The sequence below is a fragment of the Vanacampus margaritifer genome, chromosome 16 (assembly GCF_051991255.1).
Source record: "Vanacampus margaritifer isolate UIUO_Vmar chromosome 16, RoL_Vmar_1.0, whole genome shotgun sequence".
In the NCBI taxonomy this organism is placed as follows: Eukaryota; Metazoa; Chordata; class Actinopteri; order Syngnathiformes; family Syngnathidae; genus Vanacampus; species Vanacampus margaritifer.
This window is the reverse complement of record NC_135447.1, coordinates 9,330,295-9,349,054: the sequence shown is the minus strand read 5'-3', so window position 1 is coordinate 9,349,054 and position 18,760 is coordinate 9,330,295. Positions and strand designations below refer to the sequence as shown.

At 39.5% G+C, this 18,760-nt stretch overlaps 1 protein-coding gene across 2 annotated transcripts; it reads right to left on the bottom strand.

Annotated features, from left to right (window-relative positions):
* Positions 1–226: 226 nt before the first annotated feature.
* Positions 227–17,775, bottom strand: LOC144036615 (neuronal migration protein doublecortin-like). Of its 2 annotated transcripts, none has more exons than XM_077547392.1 (7): positions 17,609–17,775; positions 14,696–15,121; positions 12,813–13,156; positions 5,538–5,640; positions 4,258–4,347; positions 2,498–2,595; positions 227–2,400 (listed from the first exon to the last, which is right to left on the bottom strand). In XM_077547392.1, exons 2-7 carry the CDS (start codon positions 15,057–15,059, stop codon positions 2,344–2,346), a joined length of 1,056 nt encoding a protein of 351 aa, XP_077403518.1. In that variant the 5' UTR covers positions 15,060–15,121; positions 17,609–17,775; the 3' UTR covers positions 227–2,343. The 2 variants fall into 2 exon arrangements, with proteins under 2 accessions (XP_077403518.1, XP_077403519.1); XM_077547393.1 differs by having other exon boundaries at positions 17,581–17,767.
* Positions 17,776–18,760: the final 985 nt, after the last annotated feature.

The window sequence follows — 18,760 nt, the reverse complement described above, 5'->3', positions numbered from 1 at the left end:
CGGGCATTTTTTATATTTCCGCAAAACAAACGCTTCCTTTACAGGGTGAAAACAAATTGCGTATTGTATTGTTTTGTTTTTGCATGAGAGTATAGCGTACAAGCCAGGCAGATAATGAATATTGAAAAAATAATAATAATCATCACAAATCTGTGCATTTATTCAAGGCAGATTTTCGCTATACTTCCTATCACGGCATATGAAATAAATAATAACAAAAGTGAGGTACTTTTACAAGTGTTTTAATTGCAAAATGATACCAGTTATTACATTGAATAAAGCACTGAAACAAGCCACCGGTTGACATTCCAAAATACCACGCGGGGGAGACGGGGGACATTGTACATTCCAAAGGGGGCGGGGGTTCATTTATTTAATGAGAAAAGGCATAGGTGGAATATAAAAAGAGTACAGAAGGAAGGTTATTTACACCATAATAAAGTGTCTAAGTCTACAAAACAAGCATTGTTGGCCTCATTTGAAAAAGTGGTTAAAAAAAAAGTGTAAGCAAGATTTCTCATTTCTTGTTTGTGCAAAAACAAGGCACCATTGTAGGTGAAGATTAAACCACATTGGCCATCTAACATTGCTGTGGCCAGTTTACACAAGACGGACATTTTGTTTTATATGCTGTAGAAAGGAACACATTAAAATGTGCGGAGAGGGGAGAAAAAGTTTCATACAAAATGATGAGCAAAGACTTGAATGGCAGCGCCCTCTGTTGGATAACGATTGCAATGACAGCAAAAGCGCATTTAGTGATGATTGGATGGCAAACCGTTCAGCGCTTTTATGGAATATCCTACTGGTGGGCTCAATTGTTAATGCACTGGTATGCTCTGCACGCACTATAGTAAGAATTTAGCACACTAATGACGTTTTTGACACTACTGTATGGCTGACTGCTTTCCATATACTTGAGTTTGTTGACGGAACACGCAACTTTCATGACGTCATAGACATTTCATCACTATCCCTCAAATCCAAATGCATAGATGTTAAATTGAAAAAAGGATGCCACACAAGCAGCACTTTACATTTCAGTTTTGCGGGGTAAATTGTGGTCCTGCATTGTAACGGTGCCATGCAGACATTCAAAGTGCCTGTAGCTGGTTGTGCTTCAGTGTCAGCCAATTGAATCAAGAGTCTCGGGCTTGATTGCCTGCAAAACCTGAGAAAACTCTTAGGAAAAAAAATTACATACACATACTTTATTATATTTTTAAAAAAGCGCTGCACAAGGAGCCTTAAAAAGAAAAGTGCTCGCAGCTCACAAGTTAAATGTAGAGAAAAAAATCCAAGACACGTACCCTTCATATAAATTAATAAACTTTATCAAATATTAAAAGCAACATTATGTTGAGCATGGGGAGGAAAATTCTTACATCACCAGGTTGTTCCTCCAGAATTTTACTCTAGTAACTAAGTTTTTTTTTTCGCTCTTTTTTTTTTTTTTTTAAATAAATCCTGCAACACTTTGGCTTTGTGACCTTTATTTATCTGTGACTTATTAAAATGGTACTCAAACACTGCCGTACACCGATTGGCCTAATTTAACAAGTTGAACTTTGGTCAATCTTATGCACCATTAGGTCCTTCGAACCAACTTTTTTTTTGTAACTAAATCTTTAAAATCATTCAACAGTATCATGCAATGCAGTATGTACAAGATGGAGGGTATATGATGTAACCAGGTATATAACCTGCTATTGTACCGTATGTATGGAGCCAAAGTAAAAAAAAAAAAAATCACTGAAGCAATGTGTGGAATATTTTTGTAGTTATTGCAATTAATGATCAGGATCAGAAGATCTGTCCACACATTGTCCCCTAAAGAGTTCTTTTACTTTGACTACAGCGTGAAGAAGATGAGCAAAATGTTATATTATGGAAGCATAGCAATGGTGGCCGGAAAACCAGAGAAGGTTATGAGAACTATGCACATTATTTACAGCAGCAGGTTCAGAACACTGGACCTTCATAGAAAAAAAAAGAAAAAAGAAAGAAAAAGAAAAAAGCTTTTGCGATGATGACATTGCAGAACGTCACGGATCAAATGTGGTATAAAATTGAGATTCAACCCCAAAAATTTCCTATTTTGCTGCTTGTAATTGGCGTCTAATGAGTGTCCAAAAACCAAAGTGAAAATCAGTGAACAGTGTAAATACATTTGTGCCATGGTAAGATGACTATATTGGTGGTGAAAATTGATTTTGAAAAATACTTTAAACAAGTGTGTGTGTGTTTTTTTTCGTGTTCTCAAACAGCAAAGAAAATCCTAGTTGACACCCCAGTGAATCTCCCAAACCATATGGCGGAGAGAACAAAAAAAAGTTTCAGAGTCTACATGGACTCCCCAATAGAATCATCATCATCCAGAGATAAGGGCAGGTAGAGGTCCTGCAAAACACAGAACATGTTCAAAGGTTGCATTTAAGGGCCCCCCGCCTAAAAAATAAAAATAAAAAATAGGCAACAAGAGCGTGTGTGTCCATACCTTCTGCTTGCTGCTGGGTGCAGGACTGGTAGGGGTGGAGGTGGGAGAGTGCTTGGAGACCGGGGTGGAAATCTGGCTGCTGGAGCCTGTGCCGTTGACTGGCAGGAGAAAAAGAAAAAATTAGGACTACAAAATTTGGATTATTATTTTTTTTTAACCTCTCTTCACTTATTCACTGAAAGACTTGCCGATTTGGTGCTCAGGACAAAGCACTATCTAATACAGTGGTTATTAACCTTGTATGAATCCATGTGGTTCAATCGAACCCAGGTTAAGAACCACTAATGTAATACACGAGTATCTAACGCCATCTTGTAGCCAAAGAGCTACCTTGAAATTAGTTGAGAATTTTCATGTAGTGCTTTGATGCCATCTTGTGGCATTTACTGAAAATTGTCAAACCGTTTCATTAAGGAACACCAAAACAAAAGCGGTCGTCTCACAAGCAAGCATCAAAAGGATCACTTATTTTTTATTTATTTTTTTTACATAGCACCGTGGATGATAGATGATTTTCTTCCACTACCGGAACATTACCCTGTGATTTCCATTCCTCCAAAAAGTTTAACAAGTTGGTCGTTTCTCAACTGGGTCACATTTTTGGATTCATCCAATGGCGTATTCGTGTTTACATCCAAGAGCAGCGCAAGAGTTTTTAAAGTGCTTTTTGTCTACAAGAGATTAAAAAAAAAAAAAAATGTTTTAAAGACTTGAGCAGACTGCCAGCCAGGTGGCCTCGAGTGTTTCAAAAACAACTTGGACAAAGATTCCTTGTGAAGCTGAACGCAGGCTTCATTTCAACCACTCGGTCAGACGAAGTGTATCATTAAGAAGAAGGCCACCCAAAAACCACAACACTATTATCACGTTAGTACATAAAATCCCACAAGCATTACATGTAGACCACATCTTATTTGGCTTCCTTAAAAGAGTTTAATATTATTCCGTGGAAAATAAAAACCAGGACGGTGGTGTTTGTCAGCCAGTTAACCCCCAAAAATTGTTTTGTATTTACTGCAAGCAAACATCCATTCAACTACTGCTGAGCTGCTAATGTGTGCAATCATCTGCATGGCCGCCTTAACCAATACTGATCAATAAACTAATCAGCAAACCTTTTGATTGCAGAATGTGATTCAGCTTAAATATTTCATCCTATTCCTCTCGATGACTTAGATGGACAATCAGCAGCTTTTTTTCCCTCTCCAATATCAGAAGATGAAGCCACTTTCTGTAATTACGGCTGGATCACAAACTGCAGTACTAGCATTGCTAGTTGTATTGATAATTAAAAATCATTCTCTCCTAAAAATATGTAAAACTTTTTTTTTTTTTTTTTTAAATACTTCTTTAGTCCTTCACTCCCAAAAACCTGTTTTTAATGCAGCTTCTGACATGAAGAAGTGGCTTAAAGCAATGGTAGTTAAAAAAATATATATATTTAAAAAAAAAACAACAGCCAGCAGGTGGCAGCAGAGTATAAAAGACATCAGCCAGGGCAATGTTGCAACAAGCTCTTTTTGTCAGCGTTTTCACCACGAATGTGAATAATGATGAAACTTAGCTATATTCTAATGCCAATTTCTGCAAAACAAAATCCACTACAAATATACTTTTTTTTCTGATAAAAGAAGGCTCATCTTTCTTTTGGTAGGATCAATGTTTTTCATAGCAATAAGAAACTAAATCAGGTAAAATCCAGTAAGACAGCTGGGAGTTGCTTCAGTGAAAATGCATAAATAAGCAAAAAAACGGCTTACTTGATTCAGCAGGCGACTTGCAGCGTTTGATCGATCCAGGACTCTTGATCAAACTACGATGAACTTTCTGATTCTTCATCACTCTGCACTCTGCAATGGAAAACCAACAGCATTTTTTTTTATTTTATTTTTTTAAACACAGCTTATCTTACTTTACTTTATGTCTGACAAATATGTTGCCAGGCAGAATTTACACCATCTGACATCATAACCTCTCATTCTTAATAGTACAGAATATCTTCTATATTTTGTAGTCTGACATCTACTTAAACTAACATCACAAAATGACCTTGGCGGCATGTGATGCGCACAAAAAAATAAAAAATAAACGAACACAGCTTCTTGTGTATTTTTATTAAGTGGAAAATGTGGCGAATTGTTATTGCCCAAGGCTTCTCGCCACAGAAATACGGTTGCTGGGTAACCTTCTTCGAGCGGGCCAAATAACAGTTTTATCTTCATGATGATTATTGATTGCTTAAGACACAATTCTTATACCAACATGAAAAGCATGACAAGATTGTGTCTTAATAGTGTGGCAAGCGATAATGTTGGGAAAAGCCTTCCGCTCTTGAATAATTATATTAATCAGTCCAGCCCTCAAGTCTCCAGAGGTCCCGGCACGTCGGTCTTCATCCTAACCATCAAAACAACACCCACCCAATAGACCCACATGTGCTATTGTTCACAGCTCATAGAAGCGCACTGAATTATACCGAGAAGGTGGTAGACAATGTTAGAGGCACACACCTTCAAAACTGAGCATCATCTTCGTGAGGCAGAATTCACAATGTGTTCATATTTGAAGGAAGTGGTTTAAAAAGAGCTAAGAAAAAAAAAAAAAAAAAAGGAACAAAGGCTTGACGGGAGTACGAGTCACTAAGAGGATTGCGTGAAAATTTGCCAGTATCAGTAGCGGCGCATCAGCAGGCCTAAACCTGTCACCGGGCAGATTAATGCTTCTTTTTCTACCTTTTTTCTTATTCCGCTGCTGCCTGTAGATAAGAGACTCCCTCATTGGCCTCCCTCTGTTTGCTTCCCTCAACAATCATTGAGCACCACATGCAATATTAAGCCTATTTAGGCACACTTGAGGGGGAAAAAAAAATAAACAAATAACCGGTGTTATTTCTGTACAGTTGCATACTAACTGCAACCACAACAAAAATATTGCCAAGTAAATATAGCATTATTGCTGTGAAATATTTTGAATACAGTTCTTGTACTGGACAGTGATAATTAGGGACGGTTTGCCTGATATGCAAATTAAATAGCTGTACCATTCTCATCCAGAGAGAAGTCATCCTGGGCGTAGCGGAATTTCTCAGGTCCACATGCAATAAAAACATCCTCTTCGCCAAAGAAATCTTGAAGGCAAGTAACCTGTGAAGTCAAGAGAAAATATGAGCAGGAATAAAGTACAGAAGTCTCATAAAAAGTAAGTTGACAGTGGAATTTTATTTTTATTTTTATTTTTTTTTAAATGCTATAATCAAAATTTTTTTTATTTTATATTATTATTATGGAGTGGTATTCTATTCTATTATTTTATTCTATTATTGTGTTTATTACCGTTATTGTTTTTTTTATTCTTTCATGTTCAAATAAACTCAAACTCAAATGCTTTGTTATTACCGCTAGTAGTAGCTGTTATTCTTTATTCTAAGTAATTTTCAAACATTTTTTCAAGCAGCCTTAGGAATCCTGACCCGAGCCAGTGTGTTGCCTTTGTGCTCTTTTCATCATGTCAACAATGCGTTTAGCCACAGCAAGTGACAATTACAAAAAGCCCACCTGCGCAAAAAAAAAAAAAAATAAATAAAAAATAAAAAACTCAAGACATTGTAGTATAAGGTTACACCTTTGCTGCAATATTTAATGATTCCACTTTCATCGCTGAGGGACTTTTAAGTCCACAGCAGCTGAAGATGTGACATGATGGATGCCGCCACAGCGTCACATTTAAGGATGCTGGCGATGCATCACGGCACATTTGACGATACACGTCCAAACTATGAGCTAAAGATAACGTGGGAAGGTCCCACCCAGCCTAGCAGCTGTCCTGGCCAACAAGTTACAAGTGTGTGCTGGTGACTTTCTGGCATGGCATCCAACAGCTGTACCCTCCCTCTCAATGGCTCATAGTGCACATAATGCCCCCCCCCCCCCTCCCAACTAGATTAAGTCAGGATGATCCACATAGATGGTGCTTTGACTCTTGGGATTAAATGCTTTATTAGCTAGCCAGTGCAATTTTCTAAATTTGTATGTTTGTACCATCATAATTAGCAAAGGAATTAGATGCATGTTACTTTTATTACTGCAGTGTGGTAAAAAAGATGGAAGCTCAAGGAGGAACTAATTCCCCCCCCCCCCCTAGAGGAGGAGAAATGGGCCGAATGGGCCTGCAGGGGAGAGGCTGGAATGTTTTAATAGCTTTAAGAACAGAGCTGATTAAAGGGATAACCTGGTTATCCTAAAGACTGCCAGTTTAAACTCTCAGCAGGAATATGCGTGCAAAATAAAGACTGATGCTCTCCGAGTAGGCCTCAGACTGCCAGCTGGGGTCATGTGGGCACATAAGATCCATTTTTCCCCCCAACATTTTTCCACTTGACTGCGATACAAGTCGATCAGCAGTTAGGATGAAATATAACAATATGTGCTCGAACATTTTTAAAGACTTAAGTTTTGGGCACAATATTAGGGCTGCAGCTGTCAGTTATTTTTGTATATCGTACAGAAAATTATATTGAATAATTAAGTATTTGTATAAAATGTATTTACATTTTTAGATAATCAACCTTTTTTTCCTGCCTTAATTTAAACTGTGCAAAGCAGCAAACTGTACTTCTCTAGAAGCATTAGTGAGATTTTGGGCTATGAGACAACGTGACTTCAAAACCAAAGTCGGAATTCTGCTGACCAAAACCACATTTGATTAAGCCTGGTTTGTTAAAAAATGGATCGGTAGAAACTGCCAGCATCAAAGTGTGAAGAGTCATTTTCACCCATCAAGCCACCTTTGAAAAGGATTCCGTTGGCAATTGCCAGCCTATATCGGGCACTCGCTTAGCTAGCAGCTAGCCGCTAACGCTGGGAATGGGCACGGCATCATATAATGTCAGCTTAATTCGTTTTTGTTTTGTTTTGTTTTTTAGCAATTGAACATTATTTCAGGATGATGTGTTATTTAGTTGCAACAGTTTGTGTTTGATTTAAACTTAAATTAGGCACCAACGATTCAACTTCCAGTCAGGAAGACGAGTCAAGCTAGCTGCCACGCCAACACACACTGCCATAAACAACTTTGTATTAAAAAAGGCACTATTGTGTGTTACTGTAGTTTGCACAATTTTATTTTCAAACTGCCCTTCTCACCAATTCATGCTAACTGACCCAACAAATGATCTCCTGGATGACCAGACAAAAAACCTCCAGACATGTTCCAACATCTTCCCCAAAGAGTATTAGCTATTAAACTCTATATTCATTCATTTTCCTGTGGTGAAGATGTGTCAAAACTGTACTCAAAAGGTAGCTCCAGGGAGAACTCAGTAAAGAGCGTCTATAAACCGCAAATAGTCTGCACAACAACATCTAAGCAAAACACTCAGACTAATCCCATTGCCATACAGTTGACAAAAAAAAATTCACTTGCTCTCAAGACCACATGGAAAGTACAGCACAGTATCTGCTTTCAACACGAAAAAAATATATAGCACATCCACCAGACAAGACTGTGGAAGTGAGTGACATGTGACAATGCCAACAGAGCTCAGGTGTTTAAAACTAATTTTAAGTATATTCTGAGTGCATTTGGAATTTATCAAAGCATTGGAAATTACGGGGGGGGGGGGGGGGTTAAGTGGCTCTTTTCAGATCCCCCTTTAAACGCCCTCCCCCAAACTCCATCCACTCTCCATGCCACCAAGCCCATCCCCTAATCTCTGCTTGACCAGCTGTCAAGGACACGTGACCTCCCGAAAACTCTTAACTGAATTATTCAGACTAACAAGTCGTCAAGATGGGAGAAAAAAAAAAATCGGGTTTTCCTGTATTAAAAGTTAGTTCAACAAAAGTCATAATGTGATTCTACTGTTGTGAGAAAAATTTTCAATGAAAGTCATCCTGTGCCCTACGCATAACCTTGCTGCAACCAGCACGTTCTCATCAGTGCTCATTTGAAGCACAGATGAGTGATTCCGCCAGAGATATATCTGCACAGTCATGGGGGCCAGCTGGTGTCTGATCTGTTCAGCCTCCCCCCCCCCATAACCCTCTCCTTCCCCATCCTGGAGGAAGCCAGCATCGCATTTGTCTGACTGATGTTGGCCAGAGCGTCATTAAAACGCGATTCCCTCTCTTCCCCCTGGGTCATGTTCACTAGTTGATGCTATTAAGATGGCGACCACGCCCCTTTAGAAACCAAAGTGTGTGTGCGTGAGAGAGAAAAATCAGGGGTTGTTGAGTTCATATCTTCATATGAATGAATGCAAAGTAGACAGGTAAGACCCACCAAAGTCAATTACAAAAGACCCACTCAGCATATCCCAGCCTTTGTCAAAAACTGGATCCATCCGGGAGGAGCTTATCGCCATGACAACTGCTTCTGCAGTGTGGCCAAACACGAGCGGGCTGCAAAAGCAGACAATTCTCCCCTCTTTGCAGATGTATTTCGTCGTTAAGACGCTGCTAACACATGTCCGCATCCATCTCCCATGCTGTAACAAATCATTCCCTGTAATTGGCTTTTAAAGCAAATGGGAAAAAAAAAATTCCCCCCCCCCCCCCCCCAAGATTCCTCACGCCACAGATTCTCTTATAGAGAATGGTTTTGATTAAAAAAATAAAAAGGTCACTCAAAACTGCTGTGCACCTTAAACAGATTTCCCAAATAACATGTGGCATTTATTAAATGAAAGCCTTCCCACAATTCATTTAATACAAACCAGACACTGCAAATTGAATACAAAAAGGTCTGCAGGCGATTCGATAAAGACTGATTTAACGTTAAATTTGATAAGACAAGTAAGACCTGTTTTCAGGCAATGGGAACAATTAACCGCCCTGTCAGCAAAAATAAATAAATAAAATGATGGCAATTGGCTCAAAGGATGGAAAATTACTGCTGAACGAGTCGGCCCCACCCTTTTAGACTCAAGTGAAAAGCAGCAGTGTTTGAGAGGAAAATTTTGATTTGATGAGGACGGATGCCGTAGTTTACATTTAGAAGGGGGGGGGAGATCAATATTCCTAAAAAAAATATATATATTAAAACACCTCAAGCTCGACAGGGGTGGGGGGGGGTTACAGCAATCAATCACATCCCGTAAAGGAATGCAAATATCCAAATGATTTCTTTGAAGCCAAACCTGCATCCATTGTAAACTTTCACACCCACGAGACTGCAGGATGAGTATCCGGCAGACCGGTCCACACCAGCTGGGCTCTCTTTGTGCCTGGGATGTGGTTTCCTAGCAACCAGACCTAGCAGCTATCGCTATGCAATGGTAGGAGGAGGAGCGGCGCAAAGTCAGGGAGGGGCAGGCACTGCATCAATAACGCTTCTACCAGATCACCTCGAACGCATCGCCGTTATTAAGTCTGCCGCTGATGTGCGCAAAGAGAAATAAGCCTTCAAACTATTATTAGATTAAACAAATATCATTCTTGTAATTATGAAAATCCACTATTCTATGATTGAGATATTTGACAGTGATAAAAAATTTTGGGGGGAAAAATCTAATTATTAAAAAAATCTTAAGGCATACATAAAGCTAAATTGATGTTCACTACGGCAACATTCAGTATTTTACGATGGCTGCTGTATCCAAACATTTGGCACATCAGTTCTGCAACACCTTAGGGCTACGGTAACCGAAAGCTCCCCTGGGAGAATGCATTCAAAATCAAATTCCTCCATCCATCATAAGATAGCACCTCCCCTCCGGCAAGGTCTTACTATACACAAGAAAATGGAGGAACTAGCAGTCGGAGAGACGTTTTGGACCCGATACCTGCTCCATCTGTCGTGAACGATGGAGGACAAATAGCTGGGAATGAGGAGATCTTGTTTAAGAAGCATCAATGTCTTTTTCCAGTGTTGATTTAATGCCATAGAGTAGTGGTGTCCAACCTAGGGTCTGGGGGTCATTTGTGGCACCCCATCCATTTTTCAGTGGCCCAGCAACATAACTAAAAATGACATTTGATACAGCCTGCAAGGCTAGTTAAAAAAAATAAAATAAAATTTGTCAAAGTATCAAATAGGTGCCCCTATTACTAATGAAGTGGTTTGTATATTGTAGTTTTCTGGATGCAAAAAGATACAAATAAATTTAGCACTAAAATAATGGCAACAATAATATGGTGACTAAAACTTGATACATTATAGAAGCAAAGATTGTTTCTTCCAATTTCTGTTCCATCTATAAAAATGGTCATCTTACTACAGTTTCCTCTTGTGGCTCTGAATGTGAGAATGGGATTTTGGTTGTTCATTGCAGGGGTGGATTTAGTATAACTCTGACTGCCAGACGTTTTCAGAAAAGGGATGCCATGGGTGCCAGCCGATTTAAGCATTTTTGACTGATCTTTCAAGGTCCACAGAAAATTACGTGTTTGGACTATGGAAACACACATACTACCAAATGAAAGATTGGACTCTCATCTTTCATCAGGAAAAAAAGTTTGTTTCTACCTTATTCCGTTTTTCAGTAATCAACAATAGAAAATGGTTAGTTTCACCTCTGTTTTGAAAAAAAAAACGTATTTTAACGTCTTTGGCACTCCTCCATAGGACTTTCCTAAACGTTATTTAACGTTTTTGGCAGTCAAAGAGCTAGTGGGATACAGGGCCAAGGCCCCCCCAAAATCCCGAAAACTCTAACTGAATTATTCAGAATAAAAAAAGTTGTTCCCAAAAAGAGAAAGAAAGAAAATATAAACAGTTGCGTGATTTATTGATTTCAATGTGTTTAATAAATTAAATGTCAGAGCAACCCAGTTTAACTCACAAGACTGACTCAGGAATTAATTTAAAAAAAAGGAGCAGTAAAAGTATTGTGAAAGAAAAAAAACACTTCAGGAATCATTCTATTCTTTTTTAATACTATAGCAAGCTACCTTTTGATATTGTTAAAAACCCATGGAGTATGTTAGCTCAATAGCTAACATTTCCTATTGGGGGAAAAAACGACCAATGAAAGGATTGCATTCAGCCTCAAAATCAAGCTCACAAGCTTTTTGAGGTTCAGCTCATTCCTCACATCCTCCCGTTAAGATCAAAAGGTAGCAAGTGCTTATAGATTTGTAAACGTACGTCATTAATCAAAAGTGGTTTCATTGGCTTTGGACCATCAAAGTGGACATGAACGGTCGAGTACAAAGTATTATTGTGTGCCATGAGCCAGCAGATCAAAACAGTGAAGCAACGTACACAATAACCTTCATTGTCTTTTACGGTTTTCAGTCAGTGTTCACCTGCCTTGTGGTACTTCTGTCAAGCTTGGGAATTTCAGTCTTTCGCCAAAGAACCAAGCCCTGCATTGTATGTGCATTTATAAGAGAATGCCGAATCATTTGAGTTGCGGCGTCAAGGATTTAAGGGAGCGTTCACAGATTTTGTGATGAGGTTTTCGGTTATGCTCACGCATTCTTTAGTTTCATATTTAAAGAGAATAAATAGCACACTGATGCCACAGAATAATGTCATTTAAGATACTTTGAGTAATCTGAAATGAGTCTTCTAGAAATTATAAAACCAACTAAACCAATAATAAAGAGATCACAAATAAAACAAGGGGGAAATTGCTGCACTGAAAGTCACTGAATAAAAAAAAAAAATGAGGAAACAACTGGAATGACATTTGCCACGCTTGCACCAGCTGCTCAGTAGATTTTGCAATTCAGCACCCTTTTAAAATCAGAGCAAGCATTTGTTTTTGTTTTTTTTACTTTGGCATAAAGGCCACTTAAAATTGCACAATATAATCCAAAAAGGAGCTTTAATAATAAAACTGCTGTCACACAAACACAATAAAACCATATTTGAATGAATATGGAAAATATTGCAAGCAGAAAATGTAGAGAAAATACAGTACTTATTGCAGTGTCCCTTTAAGAGGCGGGGCCTGGCATGTAACATAAGTATGTCTGTGAGTTTCCAGGGTGTGAGCTGTGGCCAACAGCAGCTCATATTGGCTGTAACTAAATACTGCAACTCCATTTTTGCAGAATAAAAAGAATATATCCCTGCGAGTACTATTTCATCATCTTTCTTACCATTTGTAATTTAAAGGTTTATCCTATGACAGCAATGCAGTTAGCCCGGGAAAGGCAGTTTGCACCGTTAGCATTACACTAGCACTAATTTTTTTTTAGTTGAGTCAGTTTTACTGTGAAGTTCAACTGGGAGTGGCAATAATGATCTTAGTAAAGGAAAGTATAGTATGAAAGCCTGGTGAAATGTATCTGAGGTCATAGTATCGGAGCTTTCTTTCCAGTCGCTAGGCAGTTAGCATGAGGCTAAGGCGGGCAGGACAATGACATACCTGTTTACCATCAAGCGTGTAGATCCGTTTAACCACCCCACTTTCCAGCTTGATGGCCTCCGTGATGTCAGTGAGCACCTGCTCGAACGAGTGCGCCGTCTTCTTGTTGAGCAGGATGCGCACGGCTTTGCGCGGTTTGACGCCGCTGCGCATCACCGTCACTAGCTTGGGGCGAACAAAGTCTTTGCTTTGCTCTCTGGGCTCGCCGGCAGCGCGAGCCGCCAACGACTGGATGTTCTTCTGGCTGGCCGAGGCTTTCACGTTCACCGACCAGTTTGGGTTGACGTTCTTCGTGTAGTCCACCTTCTTGAAGATGTTCTCTGAAGCGCAAACGTAGCTCTCACCTGAGACGGCAGCAAATATTGTATTAGGTTCCTGTTGCGCCACATTGTAGACGCACAGCAGATTAAATCTTGAGATCACATTTTATTGTTCCAAGGGCGTTCCAAACCTTGTTTTAACCTAAAGAGTCTTTTAGTAGCAAAAAATACCCAGTGTATCTCTTTAAATAAATTGGATACATTTAGTTACATTAGCTAAGTAAAACTGAGCATGATATTAAGGTTTGCTATGCTAGTACATCCTCCAGTTGAACTGCCATTTTCTGAAAGTAGCCATAATACAGAGAGTAGAAACAAAAGACAGCAGGCAAAGGGTGAGAGAGAACAAGCAGGACATTTTTGGCAAATACAAAAAAGGAAGAATCCAGAAGGCAACAATTAGGCCAAATGTGGGTTGATAAAGACAAAAAGCAGGATTACGCAGTGTCCCAGAAATTGAGCAATTAATTATATACACCACAAGATGAACAATGGAAAAAAATACTCACATTGCTTCCTGACCATTTTTTTTTTATTATTACACTTTACCATGTATCTAAGTACGCCCAATGTGAAATTAAAATTATCAAAGCAAATTCAGAAAGTGAAGTATATAAGGAAAAAATCAAAGACTGCTAGACTTAACTCTTACATTGAGAGTAGCAAACAATATACATGTGCGGCCTTTAAAGTATAAATCTAACCAAAAATGTTCTTTACAATAATATGTTGTTATGTGCCCCCACTTTTCGGACCTCCATACCAACTAGTCCAAACACGGCAGTGTGCTTAATTTTGCATTTGTAGAACAATAAGCAGCAAAAAATCAACCCATTTTTATCCATCTCAGAGGGCGGCCATTTTGCCACTTGCTGTCAACTGAAAATGACACCACAGTTGCTCAAGGCTCAGGTGTCGACGAATCACGGAGCAGCTTCAGAAAACAGGTGAAAGAAAGAAAGAGCGAGAGAGAAAAGGATAAAGAAAGAGTGAGAAAGAGAGAGAGAAAGAGGGAAAGAGAAAAAAAGAAAGACAAAAAGAGAAAGAAAAAAAGAAAGAAAGGTAGCTTGACCAATTACAGCTCAGCTTCACCTGAGCAACTGTGATGTCATTTTCAGTCGACAGCAAGTGGTAAAATGGCCGCCCTCTGAGATGAATTAAAAAGGGGTGGATTTTGCCGTTTAACTCATATTAGTCAATATAATCCCAGTAGAGAGGGACTTCTACACATTGTGGCTGTAAAGGTTTACCAGTTAAAAAATGTATTAAACGCTAATGCTGTCCTTTAATGCCGCATTTTCCCACACTGAAATGCTGAGAGCTCAGGATGAGGCTAATCACTTTAATGCTCAAACCGCTGAACAGTGAGACAACAGAAAAATATAAACGTGGCTCATGTACTTTAAATGTATCCCTCGAAAAAAGAGTAAGGTCAGCAGGATAGTGAAAGTAAGGTAGAGCACTTTAGGTGAACACCTCGTCAGATTAAAACGTGATTCAATAGATTCTTTAAGACTGAGAAGAATCCCTCAAAGAAACTTCACAAGCAATAAATAAGCTTACCTTCTTCTAGTTCATCTAGTTCTGAGATTCTACTGGAGCCATCAATGGAGAAAATAAAGCGGACACCCTGAGGCAAGTTGATGTGGTCGGAGAGCGAGCGCGTCAGGTCGGCTAGCAGCGCGTCAAAGGTGCGGAATCTGTCGTTGGCCACGGCGTACACGATGCCCTTAAAGTAGCGGTCTCCGTTGCGGTAGAAGCGGACTTTTTTGGCCTTCTTCTCGTTGGACAGCGTTTGCAGCGTGCGCGTGCGGTAGAAGCTGCAGTGGGCGCTGTGGGTCGGGCTGGGGAGTCCATTCAAGCGGCCGCCTCTCGGGGTCCGGGACCCCTTGTCTCGCTCGTCAAAGTGTGCGAAGTCTAGCTCCATGTTGACCAAGAGTTTGGATACTTTTGACGGATGTGTGGAGAGTGGGACCAGGTCCACAGAGTCTACAAATACAGGGAACACAATGTTGGCAATTAAGTCAGTAACCAGTTTGTTAGACTATGAAAACTGACTTCAGCGACTTGTTTCTAAATACATTGTGCTTGAAGATAATTACTGAAAACAAGCAAAGACTGACAACTAGGTAGTACTGAACTGGAGAGATTTAGCATTAAACTGTTGGCTATCGTTTCAGTTTTCTAAATGGCACCCAGTGACATGCTTCAGCATCAAACATGAGCCTTTGTTCACATCAATGGTTTTCCGTCAGGATTGTGCATTTGGCATGTTAGCTCATGAGCTAGCTGGTAGCTAGCACCAACATCACAGCATGGAAAGCCTTGAGATGACCCAGTGGATTTCAAGAAGGATGGAAACAATAAAACAGTTTTGTGACAAAGGGAGTTCGCAAACTTGGACGCCGGAATGAGGAGGAACCCTCCTAGGTTAGCTTAGCACAAGCTAGCTAATACGAAAGACAAAGATGGATTTAAAACTTTACCAAAAGTGAAAAAAAAAAAAACACTGGTTCTGATGAAACGATAGCATTATGATACTCAAGTCAGAAATGGAACCAAAACTTCTGTTTTTTTTTGTTTGTTTGGGTGTTTTCAACATTTGTATATGGTTAAAAGTTAGCCATGACGAGTTCAATTCTGAAATCACTGGTTTGATGTCATACAACTTACATACAGTAGATGACAGTTTTTATCCTCTATGCTGAATCGAATTGTAGCACTTGGGATGAAGAGATTTTCTTTAATATGGGACTAAGCTCAATAAAGGTTGGGAAACATTGTTTTAAAGTATCATCAATGGCCTCCACTCAAATGGAAACTTGTCTGATGCCGATGTCAAAGGTCATGAATGGAAAAAATACAAAGTTTAACAAAAAAAAAAGATGAATAATATTAAGTGGTGGATTGTAACCCGAAAGCTATGCAAGTAGATCTAAAAGAGAGGCATGAATTTAAATGAGGTTTTCCACTTCAGGAAATATGCAAATGATTGTCCATTAAACAATCACCAAGCTGTGCTTTGAGCTGGACGGTCCCGAGACAGGAGGACCATCCATCTCTTTCAAACTTGAGCACAACCGCATACCGACACCCACACATCACCTGCACCCCATTCAGGTTTGTTCCACTGTCATCGTCAAGTACGCTGACTGGCATAAATTTAAGATGGTAAGTTTTCACAATATGATATGGACAATAGGTTAGAGGAAATGAAAATGGAAGAAATTGAGTTATTTTTGCATACAGCTCCCATACTCCAATTAAGAGTTTATTTAATATTTTGGAGTTGTTCTGGTTCATCTCAAATGTGTTTGATAGGGCTGAGGTAAGGGTTATGCAAATTCTTCAAAACCAAAGTTACCACCATGTTTTGCTTTTCCTAAACCAAAGCCCCAAATTTGAAAGCATGGAATTGTCCAAATGTGTTGTGAATGCAAGGTCAACTAAGGGCTTTTGTCCAAACACTGACTGATTAATTTAGAGGTACATCCCAAAATGTTTACCCAAACAGACGTAAATCATTACGTCATGAGAATCACTTAAGATTTTAATTTCCCATTTAACATCCCCCTCCCAATTGTGAATATAGCAACAAGATATGATGGCAAATGAAAGTATTGTTTCAAAAGGCCAATCAGAGGTGACTATAAATCTAAAAAAATAAAAAAAGTAGCCATTTGTGTTCTATATCTAAACAAACTAGAAATATAGCAAGATATAAAAACCCTCAACGTGCAATGCAATACAAGCCATTCTCTCAAATGTACAAGAAGCCTTCAGCTCAGTTTAACGAGGGGCACGGGGACAGGGGTGTGACCGGTAGTGCTCCTCGACTGACAAAGAGCAGGTTTCCAAGCCCATCTGCTGCTCCAAAAATGACCCTTCCCCTGCAGAACACGAACTGGAAGGACAGTCCATTGTCTGCATACAAGCTGGTTCCTGCATTTTAGGTTGACATCACCTACCACCATACTGCATACTGTTAGGGACATCCACTCATGTTCTAAAAGTACATTGCTGGCAAAAATACATTTATTCCCCCCCCCCCCCCATTCATATTCGCATTTTTAGAAGATTAACATCAATTAAGAGAATATTTATTAGGCTTGATTGATAAATAAAAATAAATAAATAAGCACTCGATTAGAGGAAATAAGGTATGCATTTATCACTTTTGAGGGACTTCAAACTCATAATGTTACATCCACACAAAAAAAGCAACTAGTTTATTCACCCCTTAAATGAACACGCCGAAGCGTTAAGACAATTAGTTCAATTAATGACGCCGCATTTCTGACACATGGCACCGGCTGACGCCAGCTTTTCTTTCTTTTGTATGCACAAGTAAGAAGCCACTCTCACGTGCATAACTTGGAAAAAAACTCAAATCATCTCCTTTAAAAGTCTGAAAAACTCAAAATGAGAGACACTGCAATAAAACGCACCATTTATCCCACCTTGGAGTGGACTCACCTGCGTGGCTGCTTGTACGGGTAAAAGGAGCGTGTGCAGAAGTGGGAGTGTGGGAGTAGGCGAGGAGTGTGTCAGAGCGTGCGTGCGTGCGTGTGTGTGTGTGCGTGTGTCAATGCTGCAGGAAAATCTCCACGCCGCCTCTCTGCTCGCCTTTGTCTGCCAGCCGCTGCCTGCCTGGCTCGCCGGGGCAGCCGCCGGGTCCTAGAGCCGACCCCGTCCGGACACGCCCACTTTGGTCAGTATTGTTAGTGCCAGAAAAAAGTGGGTCAATATTCTAAGTCACATCACATAAAGTCAGTAATAATACATAATTTATGTTTAAAATGAAGAAGAAGAAGAAGAAATGACTATTTGAGGCAAACTTGGCTTGGATTGGCTGACACAATAAATGAATTGATTGGAATCAGCTGATTGATTCATCTGAAAGCAATAAAATCGGAAGTCAACCCCCCTAAAAAAGTTCTAAACATGGTATTGTAGTTAATCAACAAATCACCCGCTTTTATCTATCTATTTTGCCACTTGCTGTTGTCTGCAATTACACCACAGTTACTCAATGCTGCTCAGTAACAACCAATCACTGCTCATCTTACAAAAGTCACATGACCAACTCAGAAAACTGTTGAGTCGTGATTACCTGAGTCTGAATGTGATGTAATTTATTTTCAGTCGACTGTAAGTGGCAAAATGGCCGCCCCGGGAGATGGATCAAAACGGGTGGATTTTGCTGCTTCATTCATATTCTACAAATGCAATATTAATCAGAATAGAATGAAATGCTCTTTGTAGTTGCAACTAGCAGATACACTGTTGATTCAGTTTCGAGATTGTGGTGGGAAGAAGAAGAAGATTGAGTTTCATTCAATCATCCAATCCCTTATTTTTATATCACACGTCTCGTACTTAATAAGCAACACAAAATGCTTCACAAAACAGATAGTAAAAGACGACAAATCCCTCCCCCAGTAGGTTTGCGTCTTGGGGAAGAACTTAAAACATCAGGTGCATTAGTGTGGATTGTACATTAGCAAAATAAATATACTCCGGGGAGCACTTCAGGGGCGTTAGGAGCTTTGCTCAAGGGCAAACGAACAGTGAGTTTAGAATATATCCAGGACAGCTGAAGACTGCAAAGGACATTCTTAGCCCCTC

What these genes read in the sequence shown, in the direction of transcription:
- LOC144036615 (XM_077547392.1), bottom strand. Translation starts at nt 15,059, where the DNA reads ATGGAGCTAGACTTCGCACACTTTGACGAGCGAGACAAGGGGTCCCGG. An exon ending in ACACGCTTGATGGTAAACAG is followed by an intron (nt 5,641 to 12,812) that starts GTATGTCATTGT and finishes TTGACTTCACAG; the next exon opens with GTTACTTGCCTTCAAGATTT. An exon ending in CACCCAGCAGCAAGCAGAAG is followed by an intron (nt 2,401 to 2,497) that starts GTATGGACACAC and finishes TGTGTTTTGCAG; the next exon opens with GACCTCTACCTGCCCTTATC.